The 19,866-nt window shown below is 52.2% G+C and overlaps 1 protein-coding gene across 5 annotated transcripts in view; it reads right to left on the reverse strand.

Annotated features, from left to right (window-relative positions):
* Nucleotides 1–19,866, reverse strand: part of SUCO (SUN domain containing ossification factor) — a 580,289-nt gene that overhangs the window by 314,461 nt on the left and 245,962 nt on the right. For all 5 annotated transcript variants that reach the window (XR_014960616.1, XM_085601647.1, XM_085601645.1 and 2 more), the window contains exon 9: nt 15,711–15,778. Coding sequence is in view for 4 of the 5 variants with exons in the window: in XM_085601647.1 (XP_085457773.1) it covers nt 15,711–15,778 (68 nt within the window). In the remaining variant the exon portion in view is untranslated. The remainder of the gene's footprint in view (nt 1–15,710; nt 15,779–19,866) is intronic.

Raw genomic sequence — 19,866 nt, forward strand, 5'->3', positions numbered from 1 at the left:
CGGCCAACCGCCAATTAGGTCAAGGGAGCCACGGGTCAAAAAAGTTTGGGAACCACTGCCTTAATCTTTCCAAACAGAAATATAGATGTGCCCAGGAACCCCAAGTATTTTTGGACAGTAATCCCTTGAAGAGTTAGAGACTGTTTGCCTCGTCTGGCATGTATGGAGTACTTCGGAATGGCAATTTGGACATAAGTGCTAAGGACACTAAGCCTTTCAAGAACTGAAGATCCTACTAGACATAGCTCCTCCTATACATGGCTGTAGCATTGGAAGACTAAATCAGATAATATTAGCACTTGGTAGCACGCAAGTAGAAAAGAACCTTACCAAGCAAGCAATGTCAGCTCCCAAAGACCTTACATGGGATGACACCGTCCAAAATCTAGAAAAGACCTTATGGGTCGTAACATTTCAACTGTTGGTGCATGATGCACAATATTATCAAGGGCCCCTATGAAGAAACCTAACTTGCAAGATCTTGTGTTGCAGAAGAGAAGAATGACCAACTCCTGCAGCAGATTAGGATTATACTATCTGCAAATAAACTCCACCAGAGATTACAGCTTTCACTGGCCTGAATCAGAGCTTGCTGGGAAATTTTGTATCCCTGTGGTAAAGGAGCCATAAACAAAATGCATCATGTTTTTTAAACCATAGCTTTATTTTAAGATACACTTATTAAATAAGTTCATGAATAAGGTAGAGCAGGGCTGTTCACACACCTCCCTCCATCTTGTCATGTACACACAAGTCACAGAATCATGAAGCTTCAAGCTTCGTTCCAGGACTATGTTGAAGCTTCCAATTAACTAGATTAGGTTGCAATGATTGAAGTTACGACCAGACTTTGGCACAGGAACCTAATATTTAGGGCTTTGAATCTTTAACTACACTTATAATGGTGCTATTCAAAATAAGTAGTCCACTACAGATTTTAATACAGGACACACAGATGAAAGGCAAGTTCCTGTTTTCGCTTCAAGTATAATTCAAAAGTCTAAAACACATTTAGTTGATGTATTTTTTTAACTAACTGTTTTGGCGCTAACAAAAAAAGGAAGCTGGATCCTGCAAGTTAAATGGGAAACCCCCTGAACAATGCTGAAGAACAACCATAAGCAACTTCATGTTCCCAAGTTGGCTCATCACTGACAACTTCTAAGAAGACAATGACATCATGGGATATGCTTACAAGAACAAAATGGTGCTTCCAAAGCTCAAATTAACATCAACAGACTAATGCGACCACTTTGCTACCCGAAGAACCATAGAGGAAGAGAAAGTCGAATGGAAAAGGAAACCCTGAAACTAAATCTAGGATATTAACTGTAGGTCATTAAAAACAAGCATTGAAAATGCAATAGGTCTCGCCTTTGATTAAGTTAAAGCCATTTGCTTTGCCTATGGTATTGTATAGCAAAGCAAATGGCTTTAACTTAATCAAAGGCGAGACCTATTGCATTTTCAATGCTTGTTTATTTTGAAATCTGGGACCCTTCCAGTGACCACACTTAGATTTGCTCAGAAGGAGTAGTTTCTTTTCTGTAACTCCAGTTCTGTAGTAGGGGTATCTCTGTTATAGTCATAATCTAGTGAATAGTCCCGCCCATGTGCGCGGACCCCGGAGCAATAAAAAATAATCTCTAAAAGGTGACAAATCATGCAGACCTGCATACACCTTTAAGAGAGAATTTAATTTAAAGACAGATAATGCAGCCTATACCCACAGGCTACACTGTCCAGTACTTCAACTAGAATTCCACCAATATCCACAAACAGCACTGCCTGTCCAGTTTTTCTCCACATAGGAAAAAACCCTGCCTCTACCAGCAAAAGCCTCTGGAATGAAAGAGAGGAAGGAGTGGACAGACAAGCCCCATAGGCTGCCATTATGTGGCTTGGAACATGATACTGTGCCTTTAAGAAAACTTTCCAGTTTTCCAGAACTTTCCCCGGTATCCCAGAATGCCCAGCAGGTCCCATTTACTTTCAGTTCTTTTTGAAGGCGTAGCACGCCAGACCTGTAGTATTCTACATATGAATAAGTATCTCTCCACCGGGGAGGAGGGCGGGCGCTTATGACTATAACAGAGATACCCCTACTACAGAACTGGAGTTACAGAAAAGAAACTACTCCTTCTGTAGTAGGGGATCTCTGTGTATAGTCATAATCTAGTGAATAGAATGGCAAGCCCATCCCCACACAACAAAAGCGGTGGAGAACACATAAGACACTACCACTACTGTGCGAACAAATTTCGCAGCGAAGCCTGCCCAACCTGAGCATCTGCCCTGGCATCCGTGTCCAGACAGTAATGCGCAGCAAAGGTATGGACCGACTTCCAAGTGGCCGTCTTACAGATTTCCGCAATCGGAACATTACGCAGCAAAGCCGTCGTGGCAGCTTTGCCCCTGGTGGAATGAGCCTTAGGTTTACCCCCTAAGGTCTTATTAGCCTTTTGATAACACAACTGTATGCAGGACACAATCCATCGCGAGATGGACTGCTTAGAGGTCGCAAGACCAGTCCTGACTGAGCCATAATTAACAAACAATTGGTCAGACCTACGAATATCCTTGGTCTTATCCAGATAAAATTTCAACACCCTTCGGACATCCAGGGAATGGAGAGCCCTTTCCGCTGGTGAAGAGGGATTCTGAAAGAACGTAGGTAAAGTTATGGTCTGATTGACATGAAAGTCAGAGATAACCTTAGGAAGGAACTTAGGGTGAGTACGCATCACAACCTTAGCAGCATGAAACACAGTATAAGGTTCTTGACAACATAATGCCTGAAGTTCACTCACCCTGCGGGCCGATGTAATGGCCACTAGGAACGCCGCCTTCCAGGATAGGTGCTGCAATGAAGCCTTGTGAATAGGTTCAAAAGGCTCTCTCATCAGTCTGGACAGCACCACATTCAAGTCCCAAGAAGGCGAGGGAAGTCTGACAGGAGGGAACACCTTCTTCAAGCCTTCCAAAAAATCCTTGACCACAGGAATCTGAAAGAAGGACGTCTGTGAAGGGCACTTCCTGTAAGCAGTCAAAGCAGCCAGATGAACCTTAATGGAATGGAAATTAAGGCCAGACTGCGCCAGATGCAAAAGGTATGGAAGGATGACATCTTCCTTACATGTTGTCGGATCAAAGTTCTTGGACTTACACCAGATACAGAACCTCTTCCACTTGTAAGCATAGGATGTCCTAGTGGAAGGTCGCTTAGACTCCTTCAGAATGTCCATACAATCGTCTGGTAGATTCAGATGACCATATTGCACTATTTCAGGAGCCATGCCGCCAAACTCAAAGACGAGAGGTTGGGGTGCACCATCCGCCCCCCGAACTTCGTGAGAAGGTCCGGCCTGCACGGCAACCGCATGTGAGGAAGGAGAGACCGGTGAAGAAGGTCCGTGAACCACCACTGCCTGGGCCACTCCGGGGCGATCAGGATCATCCGCGCCCTGGACTGGGACAGCTTGATGAGCACCGCCGGAATCAGGGGAATGGGTGGAAAAGCGTACAGAAAGCTGTTCGACCAATCGATCCATAGCGCATTCCCCAGAGTCCCCCGCTGGTAGTACCTGGATGCGAAGTCTCGGCATTTGCTGTTTTCGGCGGTGGCGAACAGATCTACGTCTGGAGTCCCCCACCTTGCGAAGACTTCTCCTAGTACTTCGTCGTTTATGACCCATTCGTGGTTTTCCTGAATCAGCCTGCTCAAGGCGTCCGCCTGAGCATTCTGCACCCCTGGCAGATGCGTGGCCGTAATCGTCAGTCCTCGGGCCAGCAGCCAGCGCCAGATCGCCTGCGCCTCCTGCGACAGAGTGCGCGATCTCGACCCCCCCTGCTTGTTGAGGTAATACATCGTGGTTGTATTGTCCGTCTGTATCAGCAGCGAGTTGGTCTAGAAGGACGGAAGGAAAGCCTTCAGTGCCAGGAAGACAGCTCTGAGTTCCAGGAAATTGATGTGGTACGTCGATTCCAAAGGAGACCACTTCCCTTGAATCTGCAGGTCCCCGGAATGCGCACCCCAGCCCTGGAGAGAAGCATCCGTCACCACATTCGTCGTGGGAATGTCCTTGTGGAAGGGAACCCCCTGGAGGAGGTTTTCCGCCGAACACCACCACTTCAGAGACTGCCGAGCATGTAGAGACAGTCGGATCTTGTCGTCCCAAGAGCCTGTCTTCTGATCCCACTGATCCTCCAAGCACTCCTGCAGTGGTCGCATCTGTAGACGTGCGTGCGGAGTGAGGAAGATACAGGAGGCCATCGATCCCAGTAGAGACGACACCTTCCTCACAGTCGTCGATGGAGCAGTCCTGAGGTCCTGAGCCTTCCGAAGGAGTGATAACCGTCTCTCCTCCGAAGGAGACACGCTTGCTGACCGCGTATCTATGGAAGCCCCCAGGTACTGTATGCACTGTACCGGAGATGGGACCGATTTGGACATGTTGACGTGTAACCCCAGCTTGTTCAAGAGCTCGCACGTCCATCGGAAGTGTTCTTGCGCTTCCTCGAAGGATGACGCCTTGATCAGCCAATCGTCCAGATACGGGTAGACAAACACCTTGTTCCTCCGCAGGTGTGCCGCCACCACCGCCATGCACTTCGAAAAAGTCCTGGGAGCAGACTTTAGCCCGAATGGCAGTACTGTGTATTGATAGTGATTGGCGCCGACTTGGAATCGCAGGAACTTCCTGTGCTTCCGTGCTATGGGCACATGGAAGTACGCATCCTGTAGATCTATGGCACAGAGCCAGACTCCCCGTTGCAGCTGAGGGTAAATCTGGTGCAACGATAGCATGCGAAACTTCTCTCTGGGAATCCACTTGTTTGCTTGTCGCAAATCCAGAATGGGCCTGAACTCGTTCTTGTCCTTCTTGCGAACGAGGAAGAACCGAGAGTACAGACCTCTTCCCCTTTGAGACAAAGGTACTTCTTCTACCGCCTTTTTTCTCAACAAGATGTCTGCCTCCGCCGGGAGCTCCCTCAGCTGGAAGCGAGAGCTGACCGGCGGAATCGCTGGAGGCGGGCTGATGAACCGAAGACTGTATCCATTGCAAACAATATTCAGCACCCACTTGTCCTGAGTAATTTTTCTCCACTCTGCCGGAAAAAATCGAATGCTTCCCCCCACTGGAGTGGGTAACGGTTGAGGGGGAAGTAACAGCTCAGGGCCGAGACCCGGCCAGGCCCTTGTTTGTGGTAGTAGCCTGCTGGCCACCTCTACCCCTCTGGCGCTTCTGGAAGGGCTTGCGGAACTGCTGCTGTTGTGGCTGCTGCTGTCCCGAGCCCTGCCCACGCCCTCGGCCCGACGACCCGAACCTCCTCTGGAACGGTCGTTTCTTTTTCTCGGCCTTCTCTAACCCGACGGCCGTCAGGGTTTCCGCTTCAGCCTTCATGCGGGCCATTTCATCGTCCGCATGCTTCCCGAACAGGGTTTCCCCCGAGAAGGGCAGGTTGGCCACTCTCTGTTGCGCCTCCGGCTTGAGGGACGTCAGGCGCAACCAGGAATGGCGCCGCTGGTGGACGCCATGACAGTAGGCGTGGGCGGCCAATAGCGATATATCCGCCGCTGCGCTGATCGTTTGGTTAGAAACCAGCATGCCTTCGCGCACCGTCTCCAAGAAGTCCTCCTTCTTGTCTCGTGGCAGGAGGTCCGCATATTGCTGCAGGGATTCCCACAGGGCCCAGTCGTAACGGCCCAACAACGCCCCTGCACTCGCCGCCTTCATCGTGGTGGCGGCGGTACCACACACCTTCCTGCCCGCAGAGTCCAGCCAGCGGCTTTCCTTGTCCGGTGGCACCGTGGAGGCCGGGGCGGTCGCATGTTGTTTTCTCGCCGCCGTCACGATAACCGAATCCGGCTTCGGGTCCCCTCTCAAGAATGACGGATCCGACTCCGGGGCCCTATATTTCTTCATGAGCCTGGACGGAGCGGCCTTCGCTGTTGCGGGAGTGAGGAACAGTTCCAAGGCTGGTTCCACCAGTCCAGGCACGAGAGGCAGGAGGGGGCGAGACAAGTGTCTTTTATGAAGCGTCTCAAATATCACGGACGTCGTGGGTGTTGGAACCGTCACCGTGATATTCAGCTTCGCAGCCCCTCGCAACAGCACCTCCTGGAACGAGACCAAGTCGTCCACCGGCGACACCCTAGTCCCCGGGGAGTCCGACAGCGTCGGGGAAAGGTCCCTGTCCGAGGAGCGCGACCTGGACCTATACCTTCTGCGGCGTCGTCTAGAGTCTGACGAGGATCGCCCTCGGCTCCGCGATCGTCGCCTCCTGTGAGAGCGGGAGCGCGACCTCTTCGGCTTAGGCCTGTCCGCCGGTCTCGCTGGTCCAGGCGACCATGGGCGTCGTGGCTTCGGGGTCCCCTGCGGCGGAGTCGGGTACCGTGGAAGGGAAACCGACCTCGGGGGGACCGGCGGCGGTCCCGCAGGAGTGCTTGGCAGCAACAGAGGCTGGGGTGGCGGAGACAGAGTCCGCGGCCGCGGAGGAGGCGGTGGAGGAGGTGGAGACGGTGGTGGAGGAGGTGGCGGTGGTGGAGGAGGCGGTGGCAGAGGTGGGAGAGGAGGAGGCGACGGAGACCTCCGAGGCGGGGTATACACCGCTGAGTACACCGATCCCGGCGACTCTCTTCCTCGACGTCGACCTGTGCCTCGACGTCGACCTGTGCCTCGACGGCGATCTTCTCGGCGTCGATCTCTTCCTCGGCGTCGACTTTTGTCTCGACGGCGACCTTCGCCTCGACGGCGACCTCCGCCTCGACGGCGACCTCCGCCTCGACGGCGACCTCCGCCTCGACGGCGACCTCCGCCTCGACGGCGACCTCCGCCTCGACGGCGACCTCCGCCTCGACGGCGACCTCCGCCTCGACGGCGACCTCCGCCTCGACGGCGACCTCCGCCTCGACGGCGACCTCCGCCTCGACGGCGACCTCCGCCTCGACGGCGACCTTCGCCTCGACGGCGACCTTCGCCTCGACTGCGATCTCCGCCTCGACTGCGACCTTCGCCTCGACGGCGATCTCCGCCTCGACGGCGATCTTCGCCTCGACGGCGATCTCCTTCTCTTCATCGACGGCGAGCTGCGATCCCTCGACGCCGAACGCCGACGCCGGGTCTTCTCTCGACGTCGACCGCTGGACGCAGCCGAAGACGGTGTCGTCGCCGACGACGCCGATGTAGTCGACGGCGGCCTATTCAGGTCCCTCGACGGCGATCGTCGACGCCGCTTCTCCCCAGAGCCCTGGGGGGACGGCGAACAGACGGTGGTCATCCTCCTCGACGTCGCCGTCGACACCCTCGACGTCGACGGGGAGCGGGAGCGCTTACTGGTCTTCCTGCCCCTGGGGAGCCCCCCAGAGGCCTCAGTATGGGCCAAATCAGCCCCTCCAGACCCACCTGGTGCCTTCAGTCTTCGCTCCTCCAGAGCTTGAAGCCTGCTCTTCATCCTGTCCCTCAGGGTCCTGGCTGAAAACGAGTGGCAGATGGTACAGCTTTCAGGCACGTGGGACTGGGGAAGGCAAGCTATGCACACCTCGTGTGGGTCAGTTTTAGCCTTCTTTCGACCACATTCCGGGCACTTGTCGAACAAGCCAGGCATGTTGACAGTACCAGCTACTAAACACAAGAAAAAGTGACAAAAATTGCCAAAATCTCAATGAAAACCTTGAAAAAGGGAGAGCTCAATGCTCCAGGGTCCTGCTAGCAGGAGCCGGAAAAAAGAACTGAAAGTAAATGGGACCTGCTGGGCATTCTGGGATACTGGGGAAAGTTCTGGAAAACTGGAAAGTTTTCTTAAAGGCACAGTATCCTGTTCCAAGCCACATAATGGCAGCCTATGGGGCTTGTCTGTCCACTCCTTCCTCTCTATCATTCCAGAGGCTTTTGCTGGTAGAGGCAGGGTTTTTTCCTATGTGGAGAAAAACTGGACAGGCAGTGCTGTTTGTGGATATTGGTGGAATTCTAGTTGAAGTACTGGACAGTGTAGCCTGTGGGTATAGGCTGCATTATCTGTCTTTAAATTAAATTCTCTTAAAGGTGTATGCAGGTCTGCATGATTTGTCACCTTTTAGAGATTATTTTTTATTGCTCCGGGGTCCGCGCACATGGGCGGGACTATTCACTAGATTATGACTATACACAGAGATCCCCTACTACAGAACCGATAATCCTCGGAGCCCAAAATTATGGTCACTTGCCTCTGCCCAGCCTGGCTCAGCTCCACCCTGCTTAGGTCTTAAGGCTTGGGGGGCTGACTTCTCTCCCACTGGCCCCTTAGATTGTTTCTGTGGCTCCAAGCGCCACGAAACCGGAAACAATTAGACCAATCACACAAAGTCAATCACAATTAAAAAAAAAAAAAAAAAAAAAAAAAAAAAGGGAACGAGAGCCAGGACTCCTATGGTCGGCCTCCCCACACAGTCAATAAGCAGCCATCCCTCGCGGCTGCCAGCACTCCAGTTATCGCTGTGAAATAAAAACGCCAGGCTCACCTTTTCAATTGAACTCGCCGCCGCTGAGCACCTTCCTTTCCATTTCCCTCGCGCTCAGCCATCAGTCCCATGCCGCCTTCTGCCCTCCGCACACCCGCAAAACCAGCCAAGGGGGATGCAGCCGAAAGAATACCAATTTGATGCACAAAGAAAGCCGGCTCCCAATATTAAACGCTTCTAGCGTGTGCTGCCGCTGCACTGATTCCCTCGGCCGCGGCATCCTTATGCCGTACGTGGATCTGACGGTTGGGTGGAGGAGCTCTCGTCACTAGCGATTGCTCGCGATCATCCCGCCTCGAGATTACAAGATTTCTTGCATCCTAGCCGCATACTACCACCACAAAAAAGTAATTAGGGTTTTCATTGCTCTACCCAGACGTCTCTGCAGCAGACTTATTTTAGCAATCCTACATTTAATTTCTATTCAGAATCTACGATCAGTGGCCTTCCGGAAATATGCTTTTAGAGGGATCGAGGCGGTTTTGATGGCGAAGAGGTAGTCTCCCGTTTATAATTTATGAATGGCTGTTAGATTCTGTTTAATGTATTAAAACGTTCATCTGTGGCTTCGAAGCATTTTAACTTGACCGGGTCATTTAAAAATGGAGCATCTATGTTAAAATTAATTCTGGAAGTGGCAGCCGAAGTCAGAATTGAGCTCTGTCGATTGATGAGAAGTGAATACCAAGGCAGCAGGATAAAAAGATGACAAGAAAGTATACGATCGCGATGAAAAACTGGTCATTTCAAACAGCTCTGCAGAACAAGTTACTAACCTTCGGTAACGATGTATCTGTAAGAAACATTAGTTAGTTAGATTCCTCACCTTAGAATATCCCCAGGCGTCAGACTGGATCCGGAAGATTTTTCGTCAGCAATACCCCTTGCGCGTCGCTAGGCGTCGTCTGCGGCTCCGCGTCCGTCGTCGGCGTCGTGCGCCGGGATGACGTCGTCGGAGTACTTAGACGCCGCCCTCGCGCGCTGACGTCAGTTCTTGTACATAGCCTTCCGCGCCAGGAACGCAGAGCCATGCAAAGACCGACACTGGTGCCAAAAATAAAATCTAGGGGCCTGAAAGGACAACCTTAACCCTAGATGTGAGTTCGCAGAACGGGGAGGATGGGAGGGTCGGTGAGGAATCTAACTAACTAATGTTTCTTACAGATACATCGTTACCGAAGGTTAGTAACTTGTTCATCTGAAAGAAACACGTTAGTTAGATTCCTCACCTTAGAATAGATACCCAAGCAATACCATCCCCGGTGGTGGGTCTGCGAACCAAGATCACACCAGAAAGTCCTGGAGGACAGAACGGCCAAAGAAGCCATCCCTCCGGACTTGGCTGTCAAGGCAATAATGCCTGGCAAACGTGTGTAGAGAAGCCCACGTCGCCGCCTGACAGATGTCCTGCAAAGGGACTCCCCGTCCCAAGGCAGTAGTAGCCGCCGTGGCCCGAGTAGAATGGGCGCGCAGCCCAACAGGAGGGTCCTTTTTAGCCAAGGAATAGCAGATTTTTATACACAAAACGACCCACCGAGAGATGGTTCGTTTGTGCACAGCTTTCCCCTTCTTAGCGCCCACGTACCCAACAAAAAGCTGGTCGTCCACCCGGAACTGTTTTGTGCGGTCCAGATAAAAGGAGAGCGCACGTTTTGGGTCCAGACGGTGGAGCCTCTCTTCCTCTTTGGAAGGATGCGGAGGCGGAAAGAAGGTGGGCAAGGTGACAGACTGCCCAAGGTGAAAAGGAGTCACCACTTTAGGAAGAAAGGAGGGACGAGGCCGAAGGACAACCTTGTCCGGATGAACAGATAGGAAAGGAGGCTTTGAAGATAAAGCCTGGAGCTCACTCACCCGTCTAGCCGAGGTGATGGCTACCAGAAAAGCAGTCTTTAGAGTTAGAAGACGAAGAGGGCAATTGTGAAGAGGCTCGAAGGGAGCGCACATCAGGAAGGTCAATACCAGATTCAAGTCCCACTGAGGCATTACAAAAGGGACAGGAGGGAACGTGTGTGTAATGCCTTTGAGAAAGCGTGTAACCACAGGGGACTTGAAAAGAGAAGGCTGATCAGGAAGCCGCAAGAAGGCGGAGATGGCAGCAAGATAACCCTTCAGGGTGCCCAGGGCAGAGCCCTGCCGGGCCAGAGAAAGAAGGAAGAGGAGAACCTCAGAAAGAGGGGCGGAAAGGGGATCCACAGCCTTTGCTGTGCACCATGCCACAAATTTGTTCCACCGGCAGGCGTATACCGACTTTGTGGAGGGACGCCTGGCCGCCAGAATGATATCACAGACTTCAGGAGGCAAGTCAAATGGCATCAACTGCCGCCGCTCAATCTCCACGCATGGAGGTGGAGGCTGGACAGGTTCGGGTGGAGGACCGTCCCCTGCTGCTGCGACAGAAGATCCTCCCGAAGGGGCAGACGTATCGGGGGATCGGTCAACAGACTGAGTAGCTCGGGATACCAGTATCTTCGTGCCCAATCCGGAGCCACCAAGATGACTTGGGCCCGGTCGCGCCTGATCTTCTTCAGCACTCTGGGCAGAAGTGGTATAGGCGGAAAGGCGTACAACAGACCGCAACTCCACTCGTGACGAAAAGCGTCGCCGAGCGAGTGCCGCCTTGGAAATTCCAACGCGCAGAACTGCTGACATTGCGCGTTCTCTTCGGTGGCGAATAGATCTAACCAAGGCTCTCCCCACTGCTGAAAGAGGCCTTGCACCACTTCGGAGTTCAGACGCCATTCGTGATCCATCATGCACCGGCGGCTGAGTTCGTCTGCTCTGGCGTTCAGAGAGCCCGCCAGATGTTGAACCACCAGGGTGACGCCCTGGTGTTCCAGCCATGTCCAGAGGCGCAGAGCCTCCTGACAAAGGGTCCACGACCCCACCCCGCCCTGTTTGTTGCAGTACCACATGGCGGTGGTGTTGTCCGTGAACACCTGCACGACACTTCCCCTGACAGAGGGAAGGAAGGCTTTCAGTGCAAGCCGGATCGCTCTCAACTCCAACAGGTTGATGTGGAGACGAGACTCCGCCGGAGACCAGAGGCCTCTGATCTCCGCCTCTCCCATATGGCCACCCCAACCCAAGAGGGACGCATCCGTCACTACGACATGCTCCGGTTGGGGAAGGGAGAGGCTCTTGCCCTTGACCCACTCGCGGTCCGTGAGCCACCACTGCAGCTGCTGTGCAGTGCCCTCCGAGATCAAGACATGGTCGGACAGGTTGCCGTGATGCTGGGCCCACTGAAACTTCAGGTCCCACTGCAGAGCCCGCATGCGCCGCCTGGCGTGATGCACTAGTAGGATGCAGGAGGCCATCAGCCCCAGAAGCCGCAACACTAGCCTGACCGAAACCCGGGATAGAGGCCGAAAGATGGGAATCAGGGCCTGTATATCCCGGACCCGCTGTTCCGGTGGATGGACCCGGAACTGCGCCGAATCGAGAACCGCTCCGATGAAGAGGAGCTTCTGAGAGGGACTCAAGTGTGACTTCGGCACGTTGATGGAAAACCCCAGCAAATGCAGGAGATCCGCCGTAGTCTGGAGGTGGGAGACGACTGCCGGGGGCGAGCCCGCCTTCAACAACCAGTCGTCGAGATAGGGGAAGACTGGGACCCCTGATCTGCGCAGATGAGCTGCGACCACCGCCATCACTTTCGTGAACACCCGAGGGGCACTGGTGAGGCCGAAGGGGAGCACGGTAAACTGAAAGTGCTCTTGGCCCACCGTGAACCGCAGGTAACGCCGGTGGGCCGGCAGGACGGGGATATGGAAATATGGGTCCTGCAAGTCCAACGCTACCATCCAGTCTCCAGGGTCTAGGGCAGCTAAAACCTGAGCCAACGTTAGCATCTTGAACCTTTCCTTTCGGAGGAAGGCATTGACGTTCCGGAGGTCCAAGATAGGGCGCAGGCCCCCCTTGCCCTTCTTGGGAACCAGAAAGTAGTGGGAATAACAACCACGACCTACTTCTGGACTCGGAACGCGCTCGACGGCCCCCTTGGCCAGGAGAGCCGAAACTTCCTCGCGGAGAAGATCCAAATGATCCCCCGAGATACGGTGGTGTTGTGGTGGCATGGCTGGAGGGGTCGTCTCGAAGGGGAGGGAGTAGCCCCTTCGGACGATTTGCAGCACCCACCTGTCCGATGTGATGGACCGCCAGTGGAGCAGGTGATGGCGAACTCTGCCGCCCACTGGCGTGGTATGGGCCTGAAAGCTCGGACTAGGAAGGCTTTGAGGCGGATGCTGCCGGGGTGGATGTGGGCTGACCACGTCGGCCTCCATTTCCGCCACGGCGGAAGCCACGTCCGCGACCGCGCGCAGGTTGGTTCTGCGGCTGGTGGCTCTGCGGACGTGAGGAGGCGCCCCTTCCTTGGCCACGAAAGGGGCGAAAAGCGGAGGTGTGCGCCCGCGGAGCCGAGAGGCCCAAGGACTTGGCCGTAGCCCGGGAGTCCTTAAAGCGGTTCAGCGCACTGTCCGCCTTCTCACCAAACAGGCGAGTGCCATCAAAGGGCATGTCCATGAGGGTGTTCTGGACATCCCCGGAAAAGGACGTGGACCGCATCCAGGCGTGGCGGCGGAGCGCCACCGTGGTGGAAATCGCCCGACCTAGCGAGTCCGTGGTGTCAAGCCCACATCTTATGGCGTGCCGTGCTGCATCCCTCCCATCGGCCAGAGCCTGGGAAAGACGCGTCCGGACCTCCTCCGGACACAGGGGCAGCACGTCCTCCACCGTATCCCACAGAGAATGGGAATAACGGTCCAAGAGACAGGCGGTATTTAAAGACCGCAGGCCCAAACTAAGGGACGAGAACAGTTTCTTGCCAAACTGCTCGAGTCTCTTGGAATCCCGGTCCGGCGGAGCGGTCGGGAAGGAGGATTGGGAAGTAGAGGCCTGGATAACCAGACTCTCGGGGGTGGGGTGTTGGGACAGGAAGCTGGGGTCGCCCGGAGCAGGGCGGTGGCGCCTGGCAACGTTCCTATCCACAGGAGGAACTGTGGAGGGCTTGGACCAGGTGCCCTGCAGAACGTCAGTGAGGGCCTCGTTAAACGGCAGCAGAGGCTCAGTGGAGCTTGCTGAGGTTTGAAGCACCTCAGTGAGGATGTTGGTCCTCACAGCCACGGCAGGCAACTCGAGCCCAAGGGCCTCAGCCGCCTTGCGCAGCACCACAGAAAATGCTGCACCCTCCTCCGAAGCCACGGTCGGAGGAGAAGTGAATCCAGCGTCTGGCGAGGTGTCCAGCCCGCTGGCCTCCCCCAGCTCATCTGCCCAGTCCTGAGAAAGCTGTGACTGAACAGCCAGAGGGTCCTCGAACCCCTCCCAGTCGCCCCCTTCTTCCGATTCCTGATAAACAGGAGGAATGATCGGAACCGGACTGTAGAGATGGTAGGTCTCTAGCGGCGTCGGATGCGGCGTCGGCGGACGCCGTGCCGGCGTCGGGTCCGGATGAGGGCTAAACTGGGGCGTCGGCGTCACAGGCGTCGGCGTCGGCGGCGCCGGTGACGGCGTCGGTGGTTCAGGCGTCGGCGCCGGTGGAGGAGTGACAAGGTCAACCGGCGTCGACTGGGGCCCAGGCATGGGCCCCGCGGGGACCTGCGGCGTCGAGACCGGAGTCGTCGACGGCGCCGGGGCCGGAGCCGCCGGCACGCGAGGTCGCCCAGTCGAGCCCGCGGGGCCCGAAGGCGCGCCAGCGGGCGTCGACGGCGGGGCCAGGCTCCTCATGGCCGAGAGGAAGGCACTGATCTCCGCCGGCGCCGCGTCAGCCCCAGGGACCGGAAGGTATGGGGGCGGACGCGGCACCTGCGGCTCCGCCGGAGCCGCGGGGGTGGAACCACTTGGACCCTCGGCCGAGTCGCGCGACCGGCGAGGGGAGTCCGAAGAGCGATGTCGCCTCTTGGACTTCTTTGAGTGTTTGGACTTACCCGACGACTTGGAGCCAGACGATCGATGGTGGCGTCGGCTAGGGCTCCGCGAGCGATCCTTGGACCTCCTCCTGGACCGGGATCGCGCACGACGCGGAGCCGAGTGGCGAAGCTCGAGAAGCTTGCGGGACCGCTCCCGCCTAGCCTTCGAAGTCAGGGCCTGACAGTCGTTGCACGACTCCGCGTCGTGGTCGAGGCCTAAGCAATAGAGGCACCGGCGGTGGTGATCGGTCACCGACATCAGTCGATGACAGTCTTCACAAGCCTTGAACCCAGGCATCCTACCGGCACCAGATGTCGACAGACAGGGATCAAAAATGATCAAAAAGATTTAGTCAAAAAAGACTAAAAGGGGTAGCTCTCCCGGATCTGCGCTTACTGGCGCGGAAAAAAGAAGAACTGACGTCAGCGCGCGAGGGCGGCGTCTAAGTACTCCGACGACGTCATCCCGGCGCACGACGCCGACGACGGACGCGGAGCCGCAGACGACGCCTAGCGACGCGCAAGGGGTATTGCTGACGAAAAATCTTCCGGATCCAGTCTGACGCCTGGGGATATTCTAAGGTGAGGAATCTAACTAACGTGTTTCTTTCAGATACCTATTTATTCTGATTGCATATGTGAGGAAAAAGTCTGACAGATAAAGATGCCATGGATTTTTGTGAACTCAGGAAGCGAGTGGTTTGACGCAATAGGGAATAGACCGTGAGCTCGAAATAATTTATAGGAAGAGCTGCGCGCCTTTTCTGGTGGAACAGACATTTAATGTCTTTGAAGCTGTAGAAAAAAGCTTTCTTGTCCTTATGGGGCCATGTGTTTTGAAACACATGGCCCCATAAAGATAAGAAAGCTTTCACGGCAGAAGGAAGGCAGACGAGCCTGTCCAAATGGGACGGCTCAGAAAGCCGAGCAAATACGTCATCAACAGATCCGTTCCAATGGCTGGCCACCGTTTACCATAAACGGTGACGCCAGCCAATGGAAAAGAGGGGCGGGGCTTAAAGCCCTTTACCGAAAAGACCTCAATACGTTAAATCTCGCCAGCAAGACAGCGCATGTGCGCAGCCTACGCTAGCCGTGACCTAAACAATCTACAAGTGTGCAACTAATAATTTATAACTTCTCGATGAGAAACTGTATTGTGACCAATTTTACTCCTTGCGATACCACACAAACAAAGCATTACTCAAGCATGTGAAGCGATGAAAAATACCTATACAGAAGAAACACTGTTAGGGTTAAATAACTTTCTATTAGAGGTCGGGTTTGGAAATGGAGAAGCACCTTACCAAATTTTAGTGCTGCATGGATTTAGCATGTAGAGATCCATGTTCTCTATCAGGATAGCGGCTGTGCTCTGGGAAAAACAACAAAACAATGCTTAGGATACGAAAATTATGTGTATGAAATACAGTACAACAGGAGATTTTAATTTAGCTCTTGCATAGTAAAACAAAGTCTTTGCGCATGTCAAGGAATTGTTTAGAAAGTGATGCAAATACAGAAGCAACAGAACTAACGCACATAATTTGTCACCAAATTATGAGAAAACATTTTGTGACCTTGGTATCTCAACGTAGCACTCAAACCCTTTCTCAAGACAAAAGAAACTTTAAAGATATTTTGCATTTAGTTTGATGGAATACCATGTTTTGATGGAAAGAGGGAATTTGGAAGGAGACATCTCTCATTTCACATCCTTTTTAAAAACAATTTCATAGTGGTGACTGGGTAATAATTCAGTCTTGTAAGAATATACATAATTCGACATGAAAATGAGCTAACCTTTAGGGAAATGAAAGGGGGGGCGGGGCTGGGAATTAATTAGCGCGTTCGCAATAAAAAATAATATATAAATCTAATTTATATGATTCACATTTTGATGTATTGGGGTTACAGTTAATAATGTACAGTAATTCAAGTGAAATTAAGTAGCGATATCCTCCAATTGACTCGCTACAAAGTTTTACTTGAGTAGGAGCTATACTTCCAGTTGTCCAACACAAACTGCTACACAGTAGCCAGGATTATCGCAGAGTAAATAACCTTTAACGGACTGCCTAGAAGGTGGGTTGGTCTGACAACGTTGTGAGCGCTTGTTTTAATTATCACAGTCCCTAACCCACATACAGTTTAAAACCTTATAACACAGTAATTCATCAATTCAAAATAGGGTCTGATAATTTGCCCTACTAGATGCACAGAAAAGAAGCAGCAAGGGCTGTCCATGATAATTGAACTCCATTATTGTCAAAACCGGAACTTATCAAGCAGCCTAGGACACCTCCAGAAACACTTCACTCAGGAATACATTTATTATTCCAGGGTAATAGGAATAATATGCTTAATTGGTTTACTTAAATAGGATTCCTTAGCAATATGATTTAAAAACAGCAGTAATGTAATAGGTTACCATAAGGTAATCATACATTTGCAACAACTCCTTTTAAATGCACTTAGAGAAAGCTTTTCACACAAAAAAAAAAAAAAGATTTTATTTGTTGATAGACGCACACTTTCAAATTCGTTTTTTAATCTTAAATAGCAATAATTGCAATTCATGAATGCAGATGGCACAATGACGGATTGTTTGAACTAGTGCAGACTGCTTAACTCCCGTTTCTGAACGTAGTACATAGGGGTCACTGTCTTTACTAGGACGGTTTTCTCTCATATAATCATGTAAAATACTTTGAGCACTAATTGTACTGCTGTCTGCACCAGGTAATTGATGTGACAATCCCTGTGTTCCAGCACCCTGGTATCTTGAACAGTCATGTGGCTGAGAGGTGCTCCCCACCCAGAGTAAGACAATGTGATAATGGGCACCTGCAGTTGAGGGTCCAAAATAGCCTGCCCAGTGACAAGTGAGTTCAACTATAACATTCAAGGATGATCTAAGCCCGGAGCTCGACCAACACTAGATCTTGCCATTAACCTGCCCCTAGGGACCATTGCTGCAATAGACACTGCTGCAGGAGGCGTATGTGCAATCTTGAGTTCGGCATTACAGCTATAAATGAAGATCACCACTAGTTGTTCATTGCTTTTCTCACTGTTACAGGACATGGTGTCTGAAAACTGCGAAAAATAAGTAGTAGCCTATGAACTGCCATCCCCCTATCTTGGTTTTGGTAGGCCCTGCCAGAGATTAATATAGCTTTCGTAAACGACTCTTCTAGTTTCACATACTACAAGGAACCTCCTGAGGCACAGCCGGGAGTAGGTAGCAGATAGCGCTTTGCTCGCTTTTTTAAAAACTTGTGGAATTGTTTTTAATACTTGTGGAATTGTTTTAATACACACTCACCCTCTCATTGTTCCTGCTCCCTGGTGTGCAGGCACTCCCCTCACTCAGCAGAACCAGGGCTGGGTAGAGAAATCGCCGTTAACCCCTCCCGCCTTCCCTCACGCTCTAACAGGGACACTCCCACTCGGAGGCCACGCCCCCTGTACCTTGTTCCCAGACTATATCCATGTGTAGCTTTCGGAAGCGCAGCGGACGAGCGCAGCGGGCGCGACGATTGCGCGCCTAAGGCAAGCCCGTCTGCGCCCGTCCGCGCCAAGACCGCGACAGGTGCAGGAAGTTCTGCACAAACCCCCTTGTGCATCAGGTACCTCCCTAGCGACCTTCATCGACTACGGGGTATCAACTACTGCTCCTGCAAACTTGACGTGTCAAATATCTCCGGCTCGTTCTGCTGCAAGCATTGTCGCTGGTCTTCCTTTAAAAACCCTGCCCACTTTCCCACTCCCCTATCCCTCCCCAAGGATTCCATGCCGCCCTTTAAAGGTGGTCCGATAAATGCCCGGTCTATGTGTAAGCATAGCCAAGATATACATGACCTCATCCTTGACTCTGATCTCGACTGTCTTATGATCACAGAAACATGGCTAACGGAAGACAGCAACCCGGATATAGCCATTGCCCTCCCTCAGGGTTTTTCTTTCTTTAGACAAGACAGACTGAAAGGGAGAGGCGGTGGAGTTGCCATGATTCTGAAAAATACCTTCACTTGTCACACGTTTAATCTAGACCCCTTAACAGACGCGGAAAGCCTCGGCTTCTCAATTAAACTCAGTCAATCCTTCTCCTTCTCAGGTGGTCGGATTTACCGCCCACCCGGTAATGCTTCCAAGTTCCTAGACTCACTGAGCGACTCTCTGGGACACTTCTTACTCCGCTACCCACATTTTACCCTTCTTGGGGATTTTAATTTACACCTTGAGTCCATATCTGACTCACAAACCAATAGCTTTCTACAGACCCTCGAAATTTTCAACCTTCAACAAAGTGTCACATTGCCCACTCATTTACTTGGACATACTCTCGATGGTGTCTGCACTAATTTCCCCTCCCTTATTACCCTACCCCCTCTCCCTCAAATATGGACAGATCATAGCCTGATCCCATTCCATATTATAAATGTACGCCCACTCTCCTTTAGTAAAACAAAACCTCATTGTGACAATCCCGTCAACTGGAAAAAAGTCCAAGAAAACCTTACTATTAACCCTATTCTTCAATCTCAGTCCCCTACTTTATCTGGTAACATCGAACTTGATGCAAACCTTTTCCATAACTGGATCTCACTAGAAATTAAAATTCGTAACCCTACCAATCATCTCTGTAGATCTCATAAAAATACCAAAACCAACGCCCCTTGGTTCACCTCTGACCTAGCTACCGCTCACCTACTGTGTAGGAAAGCTGAGCGAAAATGGCGCAGAACATATGACAATGACGACCGTCTTTCTTACATCCATCTAAGGAACATTTACATCTCCAACATTAAATCCGCTAAAAAAATCTTCTACGTCAACGCCATTAAGGAAGCTAGTCAGAAACAAAAAACATTCTCAATGGTAAAATCATTTACCCAGCCTAAAGCACTTCAACCCGAAATCCCCCCATCCCAAGACTTCTGTGACAAAATATCAGACTACTTTGACGAAAAGAACGCCTCCATCCAAAGTAATTTCCCCCCTTCACAAACGTCTCAAGGGGTTCCTATTTTCGATCAACTAGAATCCCTAGCTGGTAGCCTTAAGAAGTTCACCCCTGTCACCTTGGCTCAAACTAGAGAAGTTATTCTAGCGTGCAAGTCTGGCTCTCCCTCCGACCCCTGTCCTCCCAAAATCCTCCACCAACTCATAGATGTGGTGAACCCAATCATCAACGACATAGTTAATTTGTCGCTTCGTTCCGGATCGGTCCCTCGCCTATGGAAAAAGGGTATAGTCAAACCTCTCATGAAGAAGGCGAACAAATCCCCGTCGGACCTGACCAATCTCCGCCCGATCACACTCCTCCCGGCTCTGGGAAAAATAACCGAACAGATGGTTTACAGAGAACTCAAACGTTATCGGGAAGCTCATAATATACTCAACCCACAACAATCTGGTTTCCGTCCCAAACACTCGACCGAAACAGCTCTGATTGAA

Source organism: Triturus cristatus, chromosome 4_2, assembly GCF_964204655.1.
Source record: "Triturus cristatus chromosome 4_2, aTriCri1.1, whole genome shotgun sequence".
Classification (NCBI taxonomy): Eukaryota; Metazoa; Chordata; class Amphibia; order Caudata; family Salamandridae; genus Triturus; species Triturus cristatus.